General features: G+C 35.5%; 1 protein-coding gene across 4 annotated transcripts in view; it reads left to right on the top strand.

Annotated features, from left to right (window-relative positions):
* The window catches only part of LOC103496934 (histone-lysine N-methyltransferase ASHH3), a 28,729-nt gene extending 10,800 nt beyond the window's left edge, over positions 1 to 17,929 (top strand). For all 4 annotated transcript variants that reach the window (XM_051084447.1, XM_051084445.1, XM_051084448.1 and 1 more), the window contains 9 exons: positions 1,750 to 1,828; positions 1,948 to 2,119; positions 3,666 to 3,746; positions 3,919 to 4,093; positions 7,728 to 7,755; positions 7,869 to 7,959; positions 16,992 to 17,040; positions 17,120 to 17,204; positions 17,449 to 17,929. In XM_051084447.1, coding sequence (XP_050940404.1) covers positions 1,750 to 1,828; positions 1,948 to 2,119; positions 3,666 to 3,746; positions 3,919 to 4,093; positions 7,728 to 7,755; positions 7,869 to 7,959; positions 16,992 to 17,040; positions 17,120 to 17,203 — 759 coding nt within the window. In that variant the 3' untranslated portion in view covers position 17,204; positions 17,449 to 17,929. The remainder of the gene's footprint in view (positions 1 to 1,749; positions 1,829 to 1,947; positions 2,120 to 3,665; positions 3,747 to 3,918; positions 4,094 to 7,727; positions 7,756 to 7,868; positions 7,960 to 16,991; positions 17,041 to 17,119; positions 17,205 to 17,448) is intronic.
* Positions 17,930 to 18,266: the final 337 nt, after the last annotated feature.

Genomic DNA, 18,266 nt, shown 5'->3' with positions numbered 1-18,266 from the left:
ACTGAGTTCATTAGGGGTAAAAGAGTGGTTGATCACCCTGTTTCATGTAGCTGGAGGTTAGAGTTTACAAGATATTTTTCCATCAGCTTTCTTTACAAGCATTTGGTTGCCTCTTCTTCATGGGTTAACTTCTCTATATGGTTTTGTGGAAATCTTAGGCCCGAAACAAGTTAACATCAGTATTTGGGTTATGATTTTTTGTGTGCTCAACTGTTTTTATACTCTTCAAAAGAAGCATCCATCTCACTATTTCTCTCCCTCCTTTTGTTCCCTTTGTTTGGTGGGTGATCAAGGGCTTCAACATCTTTTATTGAGTGCCGTTTTTCCTAGTCTTGGTGGTTGAAGTTGTTCTTTATGTTTAAACTTCAGTTGCTATACTGTATGTATTCAAGATTTGATGTTATTCAGATTCTAGTTGATCCTTCCCTGAAGCATCAGTCTCAGTTTTTGCCGTCTAATGCAGTTAAAGTTATACTCTCTAAAGTTTGGTTACAAAGCGGTTCTTTCAAGACAAGCACCTACCTTGGCTTGATCAATTCGAAGTTAATTCTCTCTTTGATTCCTAATTTCACTGATAAGCATGTCATTTTCTGCCATTTTTTTTCCAATCTAATCTGAAAGGATAAAAGTGCTAGATAGGTGAATGATTTTTTTTTTTTCACTGAAAGGCTGAATAAGTGCTTTAGGGTGCAGAAAAGATTTCTTTTATTGGATGTCCCGAAAGGTACAAAGATGTCTCTCATACTTTCCCTTATATGTCGTGTTATGTCCAAGAATGATGTAAGAATCAAGGCCACCTGTTTATTTTCTGCCCTTTTCCAGCTCCTCATCGGCCCTGTCTTCAACAGGTAAGCTGGATCCATTAAGACCAGTGCAATTGTCTTTGTAGGATATAGTTTGAAAGGAATTAAAGGATGTTTCAAGGGGATGGATCTTCTCACGTTTCTTTTTGAGACTTGGGTCTTTCTTGTACATCCTGTTCGATGCCAAAAGCATTTTTAAATGTTAGTTTATAGGACTTGTTTTGCCAATTGGAAATCTTTTTTTAATCCATTTGGTGTGTAAATTTCGTCATCCTTTTGTTTTGCTTTTGTATACTAGACGTTATATTTTATGTACATAAAAAAATTGTTCAGAAAGTCATTTGTTTGAATCATTTAAATGTTTAACAGGTTAATCCGTTTGCACAATAACCAAGCTACACAACCTCAAGCTATATAAACGTCGAAGATATTTGTTTGGATTGGGGAACATTTATTTTTTCTACTAAATCTTCAATTTTTGGATGATTATCTTATGGGTCTTAGCAATTTTTATTTGTTTGAATATTATATATCCTTGTGTTTTGAGCATTGATCTCTTTTCATTATAACAATGAAAAATTATATTTTGTTTGAGAAAAAATTCTCAACCAAGCAACCCCTACTAGGCAGTCCCAAAGAAACGAAGCGATGTTATGACCTGTTCGATACCAATTATAGTAATTGACAGGCTTCTCAAGTTCTCAACTTAACAATAGCCAATAGGTGACTTCAAGTAGATGAGTAACTAACACTTCTTTACCATCGGTAACCAATAATTGCTCTCTAAATCAGAATGTGTGATACAAAGGCTGTGAAAACTCTGCATTACTTCCCAGTCTTTTGATTGTAGCCTTTTCATCCATTCATAAGATTATAGCACAAAGGGAATTATTTCATGATTTATGTTAAATTGGAATTTCCAGTTAAATTAAGCTATACCTTGTAGACTGAGAAATGTGGTTCGGGGATTGTAGCTGATGAAGATATCAAACAAGGAGAGTTTGTAATTGAATATGTTGGAGAAGGTATTGTTCTCTTAATTTGATCTTTTTGATTTTTGTGATTTTTTGCATGTACGTTGTGTGTGCACTTCGTGATCCTCTACTATTTGAAGACATAATGGGTGCAATTATTAAACATGCAGTAATTGATGATAAGACATGTGAAGAAAGGCTATGGAACATGAAGCATCGTGGGGAGACAAACTTCTATTTGTGTGAGATCAACCGAGATATGGTAATTGATGCCACATACAAGGGAAATAAGTCGAGATATATAAATCACAGTTGTTGTCCCAATACTGAGATGCAGAAATGGTATTTCCCTGATCCTTCTTTCAACTTTCCAATTGGTATAGTGTTATATATTTGAATGGAGCTTGGAAACGTTGCACAGATATGCCATGGACATGTGATATTGATACGACAGAAATGGAGATAACACAGTGCATCATAAAGAAATTAGCAGAAATAAACTTAATCTATGGTGGCTATCTACCAAGTACCAATGCATTAATCTTATGATTTTCCTTGACGCCTAAATTTTATTGGGTCAGGTGGGTTGTTTGTTAGATAGTTGAGGTGCAGACAAAGTGGTTTGGACACCCACAAATATGTGTGCGTGTATGGAGTCGACAAAGTGCCAATTTGTAAGAAAATAGAGTATAGGGCAATTGCATGTTGGGTTGGGCAGATCAGTTCTTTTTCTTTTCTTTTCTTTTTTTTCCACTTTATTGAATACTGAAGAACCGAGTTTAATTCTTAATTTTTACATCATAGGGGAATTCAATCTTAATAACTACTGAAGGAGAAAATCTACAATATCCTTTATATAAGGTTTGTCAAACGGAGGGATTTTTTTTTTCACTCTTTATCAGGGATTTGACTTGGAAGGAATTGTAGATATTTTTAGAGAAGCCGAGAGTTATAAAAGGGAGTTGTGGGAGATTATTAGGTTTAATGTCTTGGTGATAGCTTTTGCTTTAGTGTTTGAGGCCCTTTATAGTTACTTGCTAGGCTTCATTTTGTTTGATGTCGTTCCTTGTAGATCTTTGGCTTTGATTTGCTTCGTCTGTGTATTTGTTTTCCTAGATTATTTGAACCTTAGAGATTTTAGCTCTTTGTATAATTCTTTTGTACTTTGAGCATTAGTCTCATTTTATTTAATTAATGAAGAGACTCGTTTCCATTTCAAAAGAAATTATTATTATTACTACTATTATTATCATCTATCTATCTATATATTCTTTCATTTTTTCTCACTGAAAGTGGTTGCTTTTATTAAAAAAAATTTATCTATCTATTTATTATTATTATTATTATTATTATTATAATGATGATGATGATCATCATCATTTTGTATATTTTGATTATTCTTCCGTTACCTTAGTCTCTATAGACAAAAATTTTTCTGATCAATGCCATTTAGCGATGACTTAATCATTTACACAGTAAGAAGGGGATACAAAACCTTAGCCTTTATAGAAAAGAGGTTTGTCAAACAAACCTGAAAATGTAATCAAACTAGTAATTTTCCTATTTTCTTTTACATATTTAGTTTAGGTTTATATTATAGGTGTGCTTTTCTATTACCTCCATTTTCCACTAGGCAGTGGGCTTTTTAATCTAGTGAATGGTCTATTTATTTAATTATTTTTATTTTATTTATGAAAATGTGTTTGTCATAAACACGTCCCAGCGTATTGAAAAATTAAAAAATATTGAAATAAATGGACATTTTTTAGATGTATGAGCAGGTTCATGTAATGCCAAAACTGGTACCCAACATAAATAGTGTCTGCACCTTCTAGCTTGAAATATATTCATTTCGATGTAATTGCTTATATGAATTATTTTCTTGAAGGATTATAGATGGAGAAACAAGAATCGGCATATTTGCAACTCGAGACATACCAAAGGGCGAGCATCTAACCTACGATTATCAGTATGGTTAATTGCTGAACTCTTGAGCTATACTAGTTTTAAGTACTTGTTGTGCCTTCTTTGAAAAAGATGAATATCCGTATGATTGCTGTAATGGAAATATTGTGACATCTACTCTATTATATATTTTTCTATTTCCCGTACGGTTTGTCTCTGGCTAATGAATTTAGCAGGTTTGTTCAGTTTGGTGCAGATCAAGATTGTCATTGTGGTGCTGTTGACTGCAGAAGAAAGCTGGGTGTAAGACCTACTAAACCAAAGACATCTTCAGATGCTGCGTTGAAACTTGTAGCAAGCCAGGTGGCTGTATCTTCACCTAAGCTGAAAGCTTACTTGTCTAGAAGAGATGTAAGTACCCGTTTTACTAGTTTTGCTCACAAACAAGTTGTAATTATTTACCTTTTTGCACATATTTGTTGTCTGTCTGGTGCTAATCTATGTGAAAAGTAAAAACTATATGTTTCACCTTTGTTTCGAATTAAATAGCTGACAGTTCCTTGTATAAAGATATTTTTAATAAGACGTTCCAACATTTGGGAACAGTCCGATCTTAAAGCACTGCTGCTAGTGTTTTTGAAAATAGCTTGTTAAATGTAAAAGCCTTTTTGATTTTTGATATTAATGAATGCGATGCATTTCAATATTCAAATAAGTACTAGCAGTACATGTATGATATCAGTTGAGATTGAAAGCTTAATTATTATTATTATTTTTTTTCAAACTAACTGATTTGAGAAAAAATTCTGATTTGTTTTTGTTTGTTTGTTTTTTTTCTTTTGAAGAAATAGTCGTAAGAAAACTGTTGAAGAATGTGAGAGTACTAGTTAGGTGCATATGGGTATTGGTAAGATTAGTATGATATTAGTAAGGGCATTATAGTTAATTAACTAGTGGTGTCTTGGCTAATGTTTTAAAAGGCTTAAGGCGGCCTCAAGATGTTTTCTCTAGGAGAGGCCGATTAGGCTCAAGGCGATATGTGGAGTAAGCCTCATTTTAAATTAAGACAATATAATTATATTGCTTCCTGTTAGATTTCTTATTTAACAATATTAATGTATAGATATTCTTTGTTAATATTTTTCTTTTGTGTCGTTCTCTTTCCTTATTTGTAGTGAATCTCTTTGGGACCTTAGGTTGTATAAATGAATTATGAATAAAAGATTAATATTTCTCTTTTTAATCTCTTAGTGGGCATTTGGGTGAGGAGCGACTTATAATAGTCTGTAAATTATAATAGTGTAGGTATTATAATAGTCTAGGGATTAGAATCGTTTGGGGTGCAGACTATTACCTCAACTTTTGTCGATGTTGCTTCTTTTTGTGGTGGCTGCTACTAGGATTTCTGCTTTCGCTTGACCTTCTACTTTTACTTGGTAAATATTTGGAGCTTAGTGAGAGGGAGTGTGAAGAAGAGGAGAAAGGGGAGTGAGAACAAGTACTATCATAATACTAAGATTAGAAAAATCCTAATCAAACATGGAGTGGGCTAACTTCTCTCTAATCCTAGGGACAAACAGTAGTTTAAAGTTTAATACTTATATGCACATAGCATACTCAAAGTTAATCATGACAAAAAAAAAAAAAAAATCTCAATAATTAATCACGACAAAAGAAAAAAAAAATCCACATTCCATCAAGGGAAAAAACTCCTCTAAATCAAAAGGCGGAAAAATCTTCTCCAAATCAACTTGACAATAACTAATTGGGAAAAAACTCTTAAAAAAATTAGAATAACAGTTCAAAGATTAAAAAAAAAAAGGAGAAAAATCTAACGAGAAGTTTGACTCTTGGTGTTGACAGAAGTATTTTTACTACATTCTTTTGCACCAACCACTAATAGGGTTTTCTGGAACGAAAACTCCCTTACCCCACCGATTGATTATGTTATCTTAATTTAACTCAACTAAGTATGCTTTAAAATTACTGTCAATTCCACTTCCTAAAAAAAGTTTAATAACTCAAATATAGTCATAATAATTTATGTTGTTGAGGCTGTCTGTTCCACCGCCGCCCAAGTTTCAATGTTCAAGATGCATGCAAGAGCAAAATTAATCGCTTTCGGTGGTGGGGGCCAGCCAATTTAACTTTTATCCTTCAATTTTTTTGAGGCTTTAGCCTCTCTTACACCTCATGCATTTGACCAAAGGCGTAAGCCTCTTTTTTATAAACATTATCGTATGGCTTGAGGCATAAGGACGCCGCCCCGCCTCAAGGCGTACGTCTTTTTCATTTTTAAAACATTGGTCTTGGCGTAAATAAAGTGAGTTATGGACCTCAGAGGGTGTGGATAATTTTGGTGAGTTTTTCTTTTTATTATGCAACTTGAGAAAGAGATAACCCTCTCAAAAGACATTTTTTTTTATCTTTCTTTGATTACCACATATCCTTGTAACCATCATGGGTTAACATAGTGGTAAGTTAGGAGATAAAGTTACAATAAATGACAAAGAGGTCCTTGGAAGCCACGTACCTAGGATTTAACTTTCTATGAGTTGCCTTGACACCCTAATGTTGTAGAGTCAGGCGGGTTGGTTCCAAAGAAAAAAAAATTATCACATATCCTTGTATTTTGAGTGTTAGTCTCTTTCCATTATATCAATGAAAAGTTATGTTTTCTTTTAAGAAAAGGACTATTGGTGCATGGTTTGCAGAGTTATCTGCCTTTCAGAAGCAATGCCCTATTTTGTGGTTTGCAAGGGTGTGTAATGTGTTATGGGGTATTTGGGCAGAAGAACGGTAGAGTATTAAGACGGAGGGATAGGGACCCTTACGAGGTTTGGTCCTTGGTTAGGTTTTTATGTATCTGTTTGGGTTTCGATTTCAAAACATTTCTTTTGTAACTATTCCCTTGCAACACTTTACTTAGTTAGATCTCTTCCTTTAGTAGCATGTTTTGGTGGGCTTATATTTTTATTTTACATGCCCTTGTATTCTTTCATTTTTTCTCAATGAAAGTTGTTGATTTATAAAAAAAAAAGTATATATATATATATATATATATATATATATATATATTATGTATGTATATATATATATTATGTATGTATTGTTAAGTTTTCTTAATGTTACAATATTTTACAATCTTTGTGTTATTTGCGTTCCTTTGGGTTTTCTTTTCTCGAAAGGGTAAAATGACGAAGGAAGAATAGGGTTAATTGCGCAAGGTTAATTCCCTTTTTATCCTCACTTATAATGAACTCTATAAAGTGGGTCTTTCCTCTCTTGCATGTGATGCATTATCATTCTAATAAAATATTCACAAACTAGATTCTTGGAAGATTACTCCTTCAGGCTACGTAGGTTACATATATAGATTCAATTTAGCTCATTGCAAAGCTTCTTATTGGTCTTTACTTTTGAAGCTCGTTTAGTGGTTCTTCGGTTGAAGACATTTGTTGAAGTTGGGAAGCTTTCGTTTTCCCTTCTAATGTTTTGTTATCTATGTCCTTCCTTTTGGTTGCTTTGCTTTGGATATTATTTTTGTACCAATGTTTTCTATTTCAGTTTGTTTGCCTACTTTTTATTGTATCTTGACCATTAGTCTCATTATCATTTTTTCCATAATTTTTCTCCTATATAAGTTTTCTTTCCCTGAAATTGTAGCATGTCGGTAGGTTCTGTTTTTTCACTTTTGGAGAACAATATTACGTGAATTGAAAATACAATGTGCTATATATTAGGCAGTTATTGATGATTGAAGATTTTAGTCATTATTCATTATGTTTTGAAGCGTTCATTTCATCTTCTCCACATAATGAACAACCCTCAAAATCTTCATTCAATGTTACGTGAATTGGACATATTCCTTCTACCTCTTCCTCTTGGTTCTTTTTACCTTGTGGGTTTCAATCTGCTATGTTGTTTGTTTTTTTAGTTTTAGTTTTAGTTTTTTCTTCTTTTTAATAATGTTTCTCTTTTATCTGCACAATATATTTCCTCTAATTTTATGCTATGAAACTAATTGAGTTCATTTTGTGGGAAGGTTTACAAAAATGGAACTTTGCACGTAGGTAAGTCCCATATCATCTGATCAGCTTAGTAGGATCTTGTAGTGATGGATGCCACACCTTTCAAGTAAACCATGATTTAACTAGAAGAGTTTTCTATTTGACTTTTTACTCAGGAAGTTCAAAACAGGCATGTAATCAGCAAGCGGTGCACACCTATAATTGCATTGGTGAGGTCATTTGGATTGCTCGCCCAATCAGTGGAAGGTACGTTAAACTCTTCTATCATATTTGGTGGTTCCTTATTTTTGTTGATTTGTATTTGCGCTGTTTTGTTTACTAAAGTTGGAGGTGCCTACTGGCTATTGATTGACTTGGCTGACATGCATGCATGTTTTTGCTGGTTTACGTACAATTTATTTTCTGAAATACAAACTTACACATCTTGATCTTATTAATCTAGTTTAAAGACAACATTGAACACGATAAGTTACCAAATGTTGTAGGGTAAGGCGAGTTGTCTCATGGATATAAAAAGAAAAACAACATTAAACGCGAGAAGCTACCAAATTACTAGCCTTACAAATAAAATGCCAAGGGGATTTGCAAGAGCCGCGATAGATGGAATAGGCCAGTTGCTCCCAGTTGCTCCCATTCCTAGACGCGGTACCTAGCTTACGATGCTGGAAACACCAATATCAAGACCACCCATCAATTTGAGAAGCTGAGTTGTCTCCAACTTCACATTGAGCACCACCATCACCCCAAGAACCTGTCACGTCCCGCCTTGCACGCGTCTTGAAACACGCTATGCGGCACGCAACGCGACTTGAGCAATCTTGACACTTCAAGATGAAACACCAAGATGCTCTACTTAAGTCTTTAAACTTAACTTGATCACCTAGTGACTTCACTTAAAACTTAAACTTTAAACCTTAGGCAATAAGAAAAACAACATAACGCAGTGGATACAAAAATTGAACTTCTTTTATTAGCTTAACCTCATGCGATCTACAGTACAATTTACATACTTTCTTAAGTACATTAGCTATAACAAAAATCTTAAAACGCCTTGAACAGCTTCAATGCATGGTAACTCGCCTTCCTTATCCCGATCTTGGCCTTAATGCTAGATGACTTGGGGGAGGGAAAACTTAAAACGTTAAGTCAAAGCTTAGTGAGTGATTTTTTAAGAAAACCTTTTTGGTCATACGAATATATGAAATCATTTTCATATATATGGCTTTCATCGCCTCATTTCACAAAACAAAAACCACACATTAAACTTTCTTATTTCTTTCTTCCAAGAACATGAACCATTCCCACGCATAGACTACTGTGACGTTCTTTTCATCTATTTGGTTTGATGATTGAAATGAGAAAAAGAAAACCTATCAATTGGTGTTAGCTTTGCCGGCTTGAGTAGTGTTAGAGCGATGATCGAGGAGTTCCTTCTCCATTCGTCCTTCAGTGATAAGGAAGGCTTTTTATGGTGTGTTGGGGTGTGCATAGTTACTTGAGATATTTTGGGCAAGAGAAATGCTAGGGTGTTTAGGGGTAGAGAGTGGGGGCATAGTGAGATTTGGTCTTTGGTAAGATTTCATGTGTTTCTTTGGGCTTTGGTTTTGAAGAACTTTTATAACTATTATGTAGGCAACATTGTACTTAGTTTGTCCCCTCTCCTTTGTAAGGGTGGTTTTGTGGGTTGGTTTTTTTGTATGCCTTTGTATTCTTTCATTTTGTTAGACCTCCTATTAGATTTCATTACAGTAGAAGGAAAAAGGAGAAGTCCCACGTGTAAATAGATAATCTTAATGTCGGTTAGTGGGGATTATAAAGAGTGGTTGGTTTAGGTGGGAAAGTTAGTATCTCTGACAGAAGTTTAGTTTGTTACTTCTTAAGAGAAGAAGAACAAGGAGATTGTATCATGAATTGAGAGTTTATCATTTCGTCACTGTATAAGAGATCATATACATACTTGAATAAAGTGTAAATTCTATAACAAATGTATAGTTCTATCATTTTGGTATCAGAGCGACGATTCTGGAACCACCATGGTTCATACATGAATTGAGGAACGATTAGAGTTGATCGATCAAGAAATCGCTGAAATGAAGGAGTTCAGCAAAATGTTGGTGATCAAAACGAGTTTGAGCGATATTGCGAAGAACCTCGAACTGATGCGGCTGCAATCAGAGAAGCAACAATGGATGCTTCTGATGATGATGGAGTTGAATGCGAAGGAGCGATCAATAATGATCGAGCGAATGACAGAATCGGCTGCATGCGATTTTGCGATAGCGAAAGGAAAGGAAAGCGAAGCTACATCGAGTAAAGTTGCCGAATTGGACTGAAATATTGGAGATGTTCGAAACGAAAAGAAGGCCGATAATGAAGAGAATATCAGTGACCGGAACAAGTTTAAGAAGGTCGAAATGCTGGTGTTTATTGGAGAAGATCCTTACTTGTGGCTATTTCGTGCTGAAAGGTACTTCCAAATACATAAACTTACCGAGTCTGAAAAAATGCTTGTGTTGACGATTAGCGTTGACGGATCAGCCTTGAACTGGTACCGATCAGAGGAGGAGAGATAAGTTTCTTAGTTGGTCAAACTTGAAGGAAAGATTATTGGTTCGATTTAGATCTAGTAGAGATGAAACAATTTGTGGAAGATATCTTCACATAAAACAAGAGACTACAGTAGAAGAGTATAGAAATCTGTTTGATAAGCTTGTAGCGCCTTTGTCTGATTTACAAGAAAGAGTAGTTGAGGATACGTTTATGAATGACTTGTTTCCTTGGATTAGAGCTGAGGTTGCCTTTTGTCGACCGAAAGGTTTAGTTAAAATGATGCAAATAGCACAACTAGTTGAGAATAGAGAAATAATTCGAGAAGTTAATTTGAATGGTTTTTCTAGAGGGAAATATCCTCCACAGACTATGGAAACTAATAAGTCGGGAGCAAGTAACAATGTGGGTGAGAACAAAGGAAATACTTCATTTCCTATAAGGCATTTGCCTGATGCTGAATTCCAAGCCAGGAAAGAAAAAGGACTGCTTTAGGTGTAATGAAAAATATTCAGCGGATCACAAATGTAAGATGAAGGAGATACGTGAATTGATAATTTAGTTGTTAACGAAAAATAAGGAATATGAGATTATTAAAGGAAAAGAACCTGAAGGGAAAGAACTGGTCACACTAGAGGTAAAAGGAGATGGTATGGCTTATGTTGAGCTGTCTATCAACTCTGTTGTAGGCCTAAATGACCCTGGAATTATGAAGGTTATGGGAAAATTGCAAGAAGAGGAGGTGGTAATTTTGATAGATTGTGGAGCCACCCACAATTTCATCTCCGAAAAGTTAGTGTAGCACATTATGGAGTTATTTTGGGCTCCAGAACAGCTATTCAAGGCAAAGGAATTTGTGAAGCCTTGGAGGTTCAATTAAAGGATTGGATTGTGAAGGAAGATTTTCTGCCTCTTGAACTTGGAGGGGTAGATATTATCGTGGGAATGCAGTGGCTTCATTCTTTGGGAGTAACTGTGGTTGATTGGAAAAACTTGTCACTTACCTTCAATGGAAATGAAAAACAAATTTGTATTAAAGGTGATCCAAGTCTTACCAAAGCTCGTATTAGTTTGAAGAGTATGTTCAAGACTTGGGGTGAACAATATGAAGGCTTTCTGATCGAATGCAGAGCAGTGGAAGTAAATGACATTATCAGATAGATTGTTTCGCAGTTGATGTGCAGTCTAATGAAACAAATCCGGTGCATACAGTTCTGGAGCAGTATGTAGATATCTTTGAGTGGCCTGATAAGCTTCCACCGAGAAGGGATATTGAACATCATATCCATTTAAAGAAGGGTACTGACCCAATTAATGTTAGACCCTATCGATATGGTTATCATCAGAAAGAGGAAATGGAGAAATTAGTTGGAGAGATGCTTGCTTTAGGGGTTATTCGATCGAGTACTAGCCCTTTTTCCAGCCCTGTACTTGTTAAGAAGAAGGATGGTAGCTGGCGCTTCTGTTTAGACTACAGGGTTGTGAATAATGCTACAATTCCGGATAAATTTCCAATACTTGTGGTGGAAGAGCTGTTTGATGAGCTGAATGGAGCAACGTTATTTTCGAAGATTGATTTGAAATCTGGTTATCACAAAATTAGAATGGTGGATGAAGACATTGAAAAAACTACATTTAGGACTCAGGAAGGACATTATGAGTTCCTAGTTATACCCTTTGGGTTGACAAATGCACCGGCTACATTTCAAGCCTTTCTGAATGCGATTTTCAAACCACATCTAAGAAAGTTTGTTTTGGTGTTCTTTGACGACATGTTAATCTACAGCAAGAATGCGGACGAGCATGTGAAACATATGGAGTTGGTTTTTTCTATCTTAAGAAAACACGAACTGTAAGCCAATAAAAAAAAAAGTAGCTTTGCTCAGTCAAAGATTGAGTACTTGGGGCATATGATTTCAGGAGGTGTTGAGGTTGATCCGGAAAAGATTAGATCCATAGCTGATTGGCCGAAACCTACTAACATCAGAGAAGTCTGAGGTTTCCTTGGATTAATTGGTTATTACAGAAGATTCGTGCAGCAATATGGTTCCATAGCAGCTCCTTTAACTCTGTTGCTGAAAAAAGGAGGGTTTAAGTGGAATGAGGAGGCTGAAGAACCATTTGAAAGATTGAAGAAAGCTATGATGTCACTTCTGGTGTTAGCATTACCAAGCTTTGATCATCCATTTGAGATTGAAACGGATGCATCGGGTTATGGTGTTGGCATTGTCGTGATTCAGCTCAAACGTCCCATAGCTTTTTAATAGCCATACTCTAGCAATGAGAGACAGGGCAAGACCAATTTATGAAAGGGAGTTAATGGTAGTGGTTCTTGCTGTTCAACGTTGGAGGCCATACTTGCTAGGGATGAAATTCATTGTCAAAACTGATCAAAAGTCGTTAAAATTTCTGTTGGAGTAAAGGGTAGTTCAGCCTCAGTATCAAAAGTGGGTTGCCAAACTGCTTGGGTATTCTTTTCAGGTGATTTATAAGTCGGGTCTTGAAAATAAAGCGGCTGATGCACTGTCAAGGAAACCACCTGATGTACAGTTTTGTGGCATTTTTGTATTGGTTTTGATCGATCTGAAAACTATTAAAGAAGAAGTGGAAAATGATTTTAAGCTTCAAAAAGTAATAGCTGAATTGGGGGACAATAATGAGCAAGAAGACGGAAAGTATACATGGCAGAATGGGATGCTGAAGTATAAAAATCGGTTGGTATTGTCAAAGACCTCATCACTAATTCCAGCTGTTCTAAATACTTATCATGATTCGATTGTTAGGGTCATTCTGGATTCCCAAGAACCTACAAGAGGTAGCTGGTGAATTGTACTGGGAGGGTATGAATGCCGATGTTAAGAAACACTGTGTTGAATGCTTAACATGCCAACGAAATAAGATACTGTCACTATCTCTTGCTGGTCCGTTGGTGCCCTTAGAAATTCCACAACAAATTTGGAGTGGTATCTCCATGGATTTCATGGATTTCGTGGAAGGATTACTAAAAGCTAAAGGTCATGAAGTAGTTTTGGTAGTGGTGGATCGTTTAAGCAAGTATGACCACTTTTTACCTCTTAAACATCCATATACAGCTAAGGTAGTAGCTGAACTATTTGTAAAAGAGATAGTTAGACTACACGGATTTCCTACGTCTATTGTCTCGGATAGAGACAAGATTTTCCTTAGTTATTTTTGGAAGGGGATGTTCAGAATGTTTGGTACTAAATTGAGTAAAAGCACCGCCTATCATCCTTAGTCCGACGGCCTATTATCCTCAATCTTGAGGGCTAGAGACGTATCTGAGATGTTTTTGCAGTGAAAAGCCTAAGGAATGGGTTGCTTCGTTACCATGGGTTGAATTTTGGTATAATACCTCATTTCAAAGAGCCTTGGGCGTAACCCCTTTTCAAGTGGTGTATAGGCGGAAACCTTTTTTGTTATCATATGGTGATGGTGATACTTCTAACTCTACGTTGGATGAACAGTTGAGGGAAAGGGATATTGTTTTGGCAGCTTTGCGTGAACATCTTCTTTTGGCCCAACAGCAAATGAAACTGTATGTAGACTGCAAGAGAAGGAATGTAGAATATCAGGTTGGTGAGTTAGTTTTCTTGAAAAGATCAAGCCCTACAGACAGTTGACATTAAGGAGAAAAAAGAATGAAATTCTCCAAAATATTTTGGGCCTTATAAGATCTTAGAGAAAGTTGGTTCAGTGGCTTATAAGCTGGATCTACCAGTAAATACTTCCATCCATCCTGTTTTCCATGTCACATAGTTGAAGAAAATTGTGGAAGATCAATCGAATGTGCAGCCCACTATACAGTATGTAAATGAAAATTTTGAATGGAAGGCTCAATCTGAAGAAATCCTCGGGTATCAGAAGAACAAGGCTGGAAGTTGGGAAGTTCTGATTTGTTGGGAAGGGCTACTGAGGCATGAAGCTTCCTGAGAGAGCTTTGAAGATATGCAGCGACTTTACCCTAATCTTCACCTTGAGGACAAGGTGAATTTAGAGAGGGGGAGTAATGTTAGAACTCCTATTAGATTTCATTACAGTAGGAGGAAAAAGGAGAAGTCCCACGTGTAACACATGTGTAAATAGAAAATCTTAAAGTCGGTTAGTGGGGATTATAAATAGTGGTTGGTTTAGGCGGGAAAGTTAGTATCTTTGACAGAAGTTTAGCTTGTTACTTCTTGAGAGAAGAACAAGGAGATTGTATCATGAATTGAGAGTGTATCAATTCATCACTGTATAAGAGATCATATTCGTACTTGAATAAACTGTAAATTCTATACCAATGGTAGAGTTCTATCACATTTTTTCTCAATGAAAGCTGTTTTCATAAAAAAAAATTCAAATGAGATATAAATATAAATAGCAAACTTTGAGACAGAGAAATAGGCAGTCAAACATGAAATAATTCCTAAAAAATTTCAAAGATAAAGCTTGTTTGGCTCGAAGTAAATTCTAGGTTGACCTACCTGAAATTATCCTAAGAAGCATGTGCGTGAAGACAAAACACACTGAAAAGACCTGAATTGATTTTTGGTTACATTCTTTCACTCTTAGAAGTAGTTGAAAACAAGTAGGTAAAATTGCAGGTTTGCAGGGATGTAGGAGAAATAGGGGGCCATCAAGTGCTGAATTCATTTACTAAATCTTCGGTTTGGAGTGCTATAGATGATGTTAGGCCGAAATCTCTCCTAGTGTGATATGGTTTGGAGACGAATCAAGAGGTACATGAATCGAGACCATTTTTGAATGAGAGTGATCTTAAGGACATGCAAGTATGATTAAGGAAGACTTGAAATAATTTTTGTTTTAGATGTTACATTTAGAATATGACTTCACTTAGAAGAATTCAGTCAACAACTACAACAAAAGCTAAAATTAGGCAAACAAAGGAGATGACAAGCTAATAAGCGAATTCCAATAGAAAAATTTAAGCTAAACAGAACCAAACCGAAGAAATCTAAATACGAAGCATAAAGAAATACATCTCTAAAAAGGAACTCATTCAAATCTAAAGGCTTGCAAGAAGATGCAAATGGTAGCCTCGTTAGCTATCATGCCATAGTAGTCCAAAAGCCAGAGGAGGCTCGAAAAAGTCTTTCAAAATATTAGTATCAGCAAAGAGGCTTTACTTGCCACCCACATGAAGAAGAGAAAACCCGGGAAGATTGAAGAAGGACCAAAATCTGGAAGAATACATTTAAGCGCTGAAGAATCATATTAGAATAAGTCCACAAGCAGCTACTGTTGACTTTAAATGACCTGGTATTTCGCAAGACTGGGGACAAGAGCGAGTTGCAGAAGGCAAATTAGCAGATTTTGGCTCTTCCTCACGTTGAATCAGGACATTGAGATCTGTTTTTAGAGGATCAAAGTTTTTCCATCTCTCAAGCTTTGTTGACCTATCCTATTGCTCCACTTCCTCACTATTAACTTTGAAAGGAGAGTCAAAGAAGACTCGCCCCTCTTGCTGGAGTGAATGAGAGGGGTTTTACTCGGAGAGCCCCTAAAAAATTTTACCTTCAAATTAGGCATGGGGAATTAAGAGTACTTAAACTGGGTAGGACAAGGATGATGAGAAGCTGACTTTGATGAATGGGCTGCGGTTGAATTTGGGTGCAACTTACTTCCATAAACCTGGATTAGCCTCTAAAGACAGCTTGTAGCTGTTGGAATGGACTTTTGATTAAGAATGGGTACGTTTTTCCTCTAGCAAATCAGGTACTTGATCTTCAATTATCAGGGCTTTTAAGGATCATATTGCCAAAATCTTCTTTGGTTTTTCTTTCGGATGAAATACTTCGGAAAGTGAGGGAAGAACTTAGACCATTTCTTTCTTTTTGAATTTCTTTTCGAAACCTGACTTTGCTGAGGAATAAAGAGAAGAAGAGGAGAGGGAAACCGAAGATGAAGGGTTGAGAAGACTTTGCTGAGGATCTGTGACACGGGAAGTAAAATATCTATCTTTAAAAAAATACCAGCCGAATTAATCTGATAGTTTAAGTCTCATTTATTAATAATAAATAAAGAGGCTCGTCTCCATCGTTGATAGAAAGGAAAAATGGCATACAAAACAAGTTGTTTGATCTAGCATCTCGAGTGGTAATATACATGTAATTTCCAATCCAATAATATGATTCGAATTATTTGCCCTTCATTTTGATTCGAATTGCACGATACAGTTATAAGATCACAACAGTTGGAACAATTTCTGACTTACTGTACTGCTTCAGTTTGTACACTGCCTTACCCAAACCTGTCTCTGAGTGAAAAACGTGTTTGAAAAGGGTTTCTTTTTTTTGTTCTTTTATTTCTTTTCTAAATCATGTTTGTGCTTCCGGTTGGTGTTTACGGTAAAAAAGGAGTGACAAGCTCTTCAATAAGAGGCTTTTAGTGTTGGGTATACTTGGATCACCTTATTAGTTTCTTTGATGTAAATCTTGTGCACTCTACGATTCATAATTTTTGTGCCAATTTAGAGTCCTTTTTGTAACTTTCTTGGCATGGGGCTTTTGGATTTCTTCCCCTCATTTGTATTTGCATTTCATTAATGAAATGAAATGGTCTTTCACTCTTTCTCATCTGTTCTATTGGAATAAATGTTCCATATGTACCGATCTCTACTGTCTCGTCTGTTCTATTTGTAAATTCAAAGCTAGAATTAGTATTAGACTATGACTATATTTAATTTTAAATAATTCCATGAAACTTTTCAGGTCTTTTGGTATTATAAAGAGGTTTGATCAATATTCCAGAAAACACACTGTAAGTTGATTTGTTTAACCTTCTTTTCTATGTCTTTTATATTGTAGAACAATTGTCACTTTCTTTTATGTTCTTGTAGATCATGTTTGAAGACGGCAATGTTGAATTTCTTGACATGTCAAAAGAGGATTGGGAATTTGCAAGGCCTGTGATAGAGTTGTAGGGTATGCAATACTTTTAGTTGATATAATATCGTTCCTTCTTTCATACCTTTTGCAAAAAGTGCTACCTTTACTTTCTGGTATCTCTTGCCCGTTCAGTAGCCATATGAATGAGGCCAGATTGATGGGAATAGTGGAGCTACCCGAGTAGAATAGAAACCATATTTTTCTGGAGCATGTTGATTTAATAACTGGATAGGAAATTGAAGAACTTCCATTCCTAATGGATGTAACCCAAAATGTGCAGAGTTCAGCATTAACGTGAGAACTGAGCATCAGGAAATCAGCAAACTCAGGACGGAAAGTTCGCTTACCTTTTGGGAAACTAATGTCGGTCGGTTAGATTTGGCATCCTAGGGTTCGTCTCAGGTTGTATACCAAGCAAAACTTCTAATGCTCGACTTATTGATAGCTCAAATATGGAAAACAATATCCCTTGCGGGGAAAAATACAAAGGAAAAGGAAAAGATGATTGTATTGTATTGGATTCTTCCTCACATTGTTGGTGAGAATGTTGTATGATATGTAATTCTGTTCTCTTACATAAGAAAAAAGAATAAGGACTCAACCAAAATTGGCTTTCTTGATGTTTCTAGTTTGTATTCTTTTGATGATCAGCTTGGGAGTTACTGTACTAAAAGTAGGGAAAGTGTTCTTGTCATAGCGACTTTTGTAGAGTGAATTGTAAAGGTTAATGTGACTCGATGATAATTGTCAGTTCATGCATACTTTGGTGGGTATTCTCTATTTTTGTGGAATTTGAAAATGAAAAATAAAGGAAATGAAAAAATTGGTGGCACATGATCTATATTAATCCATGTTTTTCAAACTTAGAATATTATTTAATATTTGCTTCACAAAGGTTTCGAATTATGGTTGCAATTATTATCTAAAAAAATTAATTTATTTTAGTAATCTTGGATAAATACTTCCATGTCCATAGAGCTTATTTTAGAAAAAACCGAATTTATTTAAAAAAGTATTTGATAAATATTTTCGGTAACCACAAAGTAAATTATTTTTTTTAAAAATAAGTTAATCTTTTTTAAATGTAACAAAATATTA

The sequence above is a fragment of the Cucumis melo genome, chromosome 5 (genome assembly GCF_025177605.1).
Source record: "Cucumis melo cultivar AY chromosome 5, USDA_Cmelo_AY_1.0, whole genome shotgun sequence".
Lineage (NCBI taxonomy): Eukaryota > Viridiplantae > Streptophyta > Magnoliopsida > Cucurbitales > Cucurbitaceae > Cucumis > Cucumis melo.
Note: the sequence above shows the minus strand (reverse complement) of the source record. Positions and strands in the feature narration are given on the sequence as shown.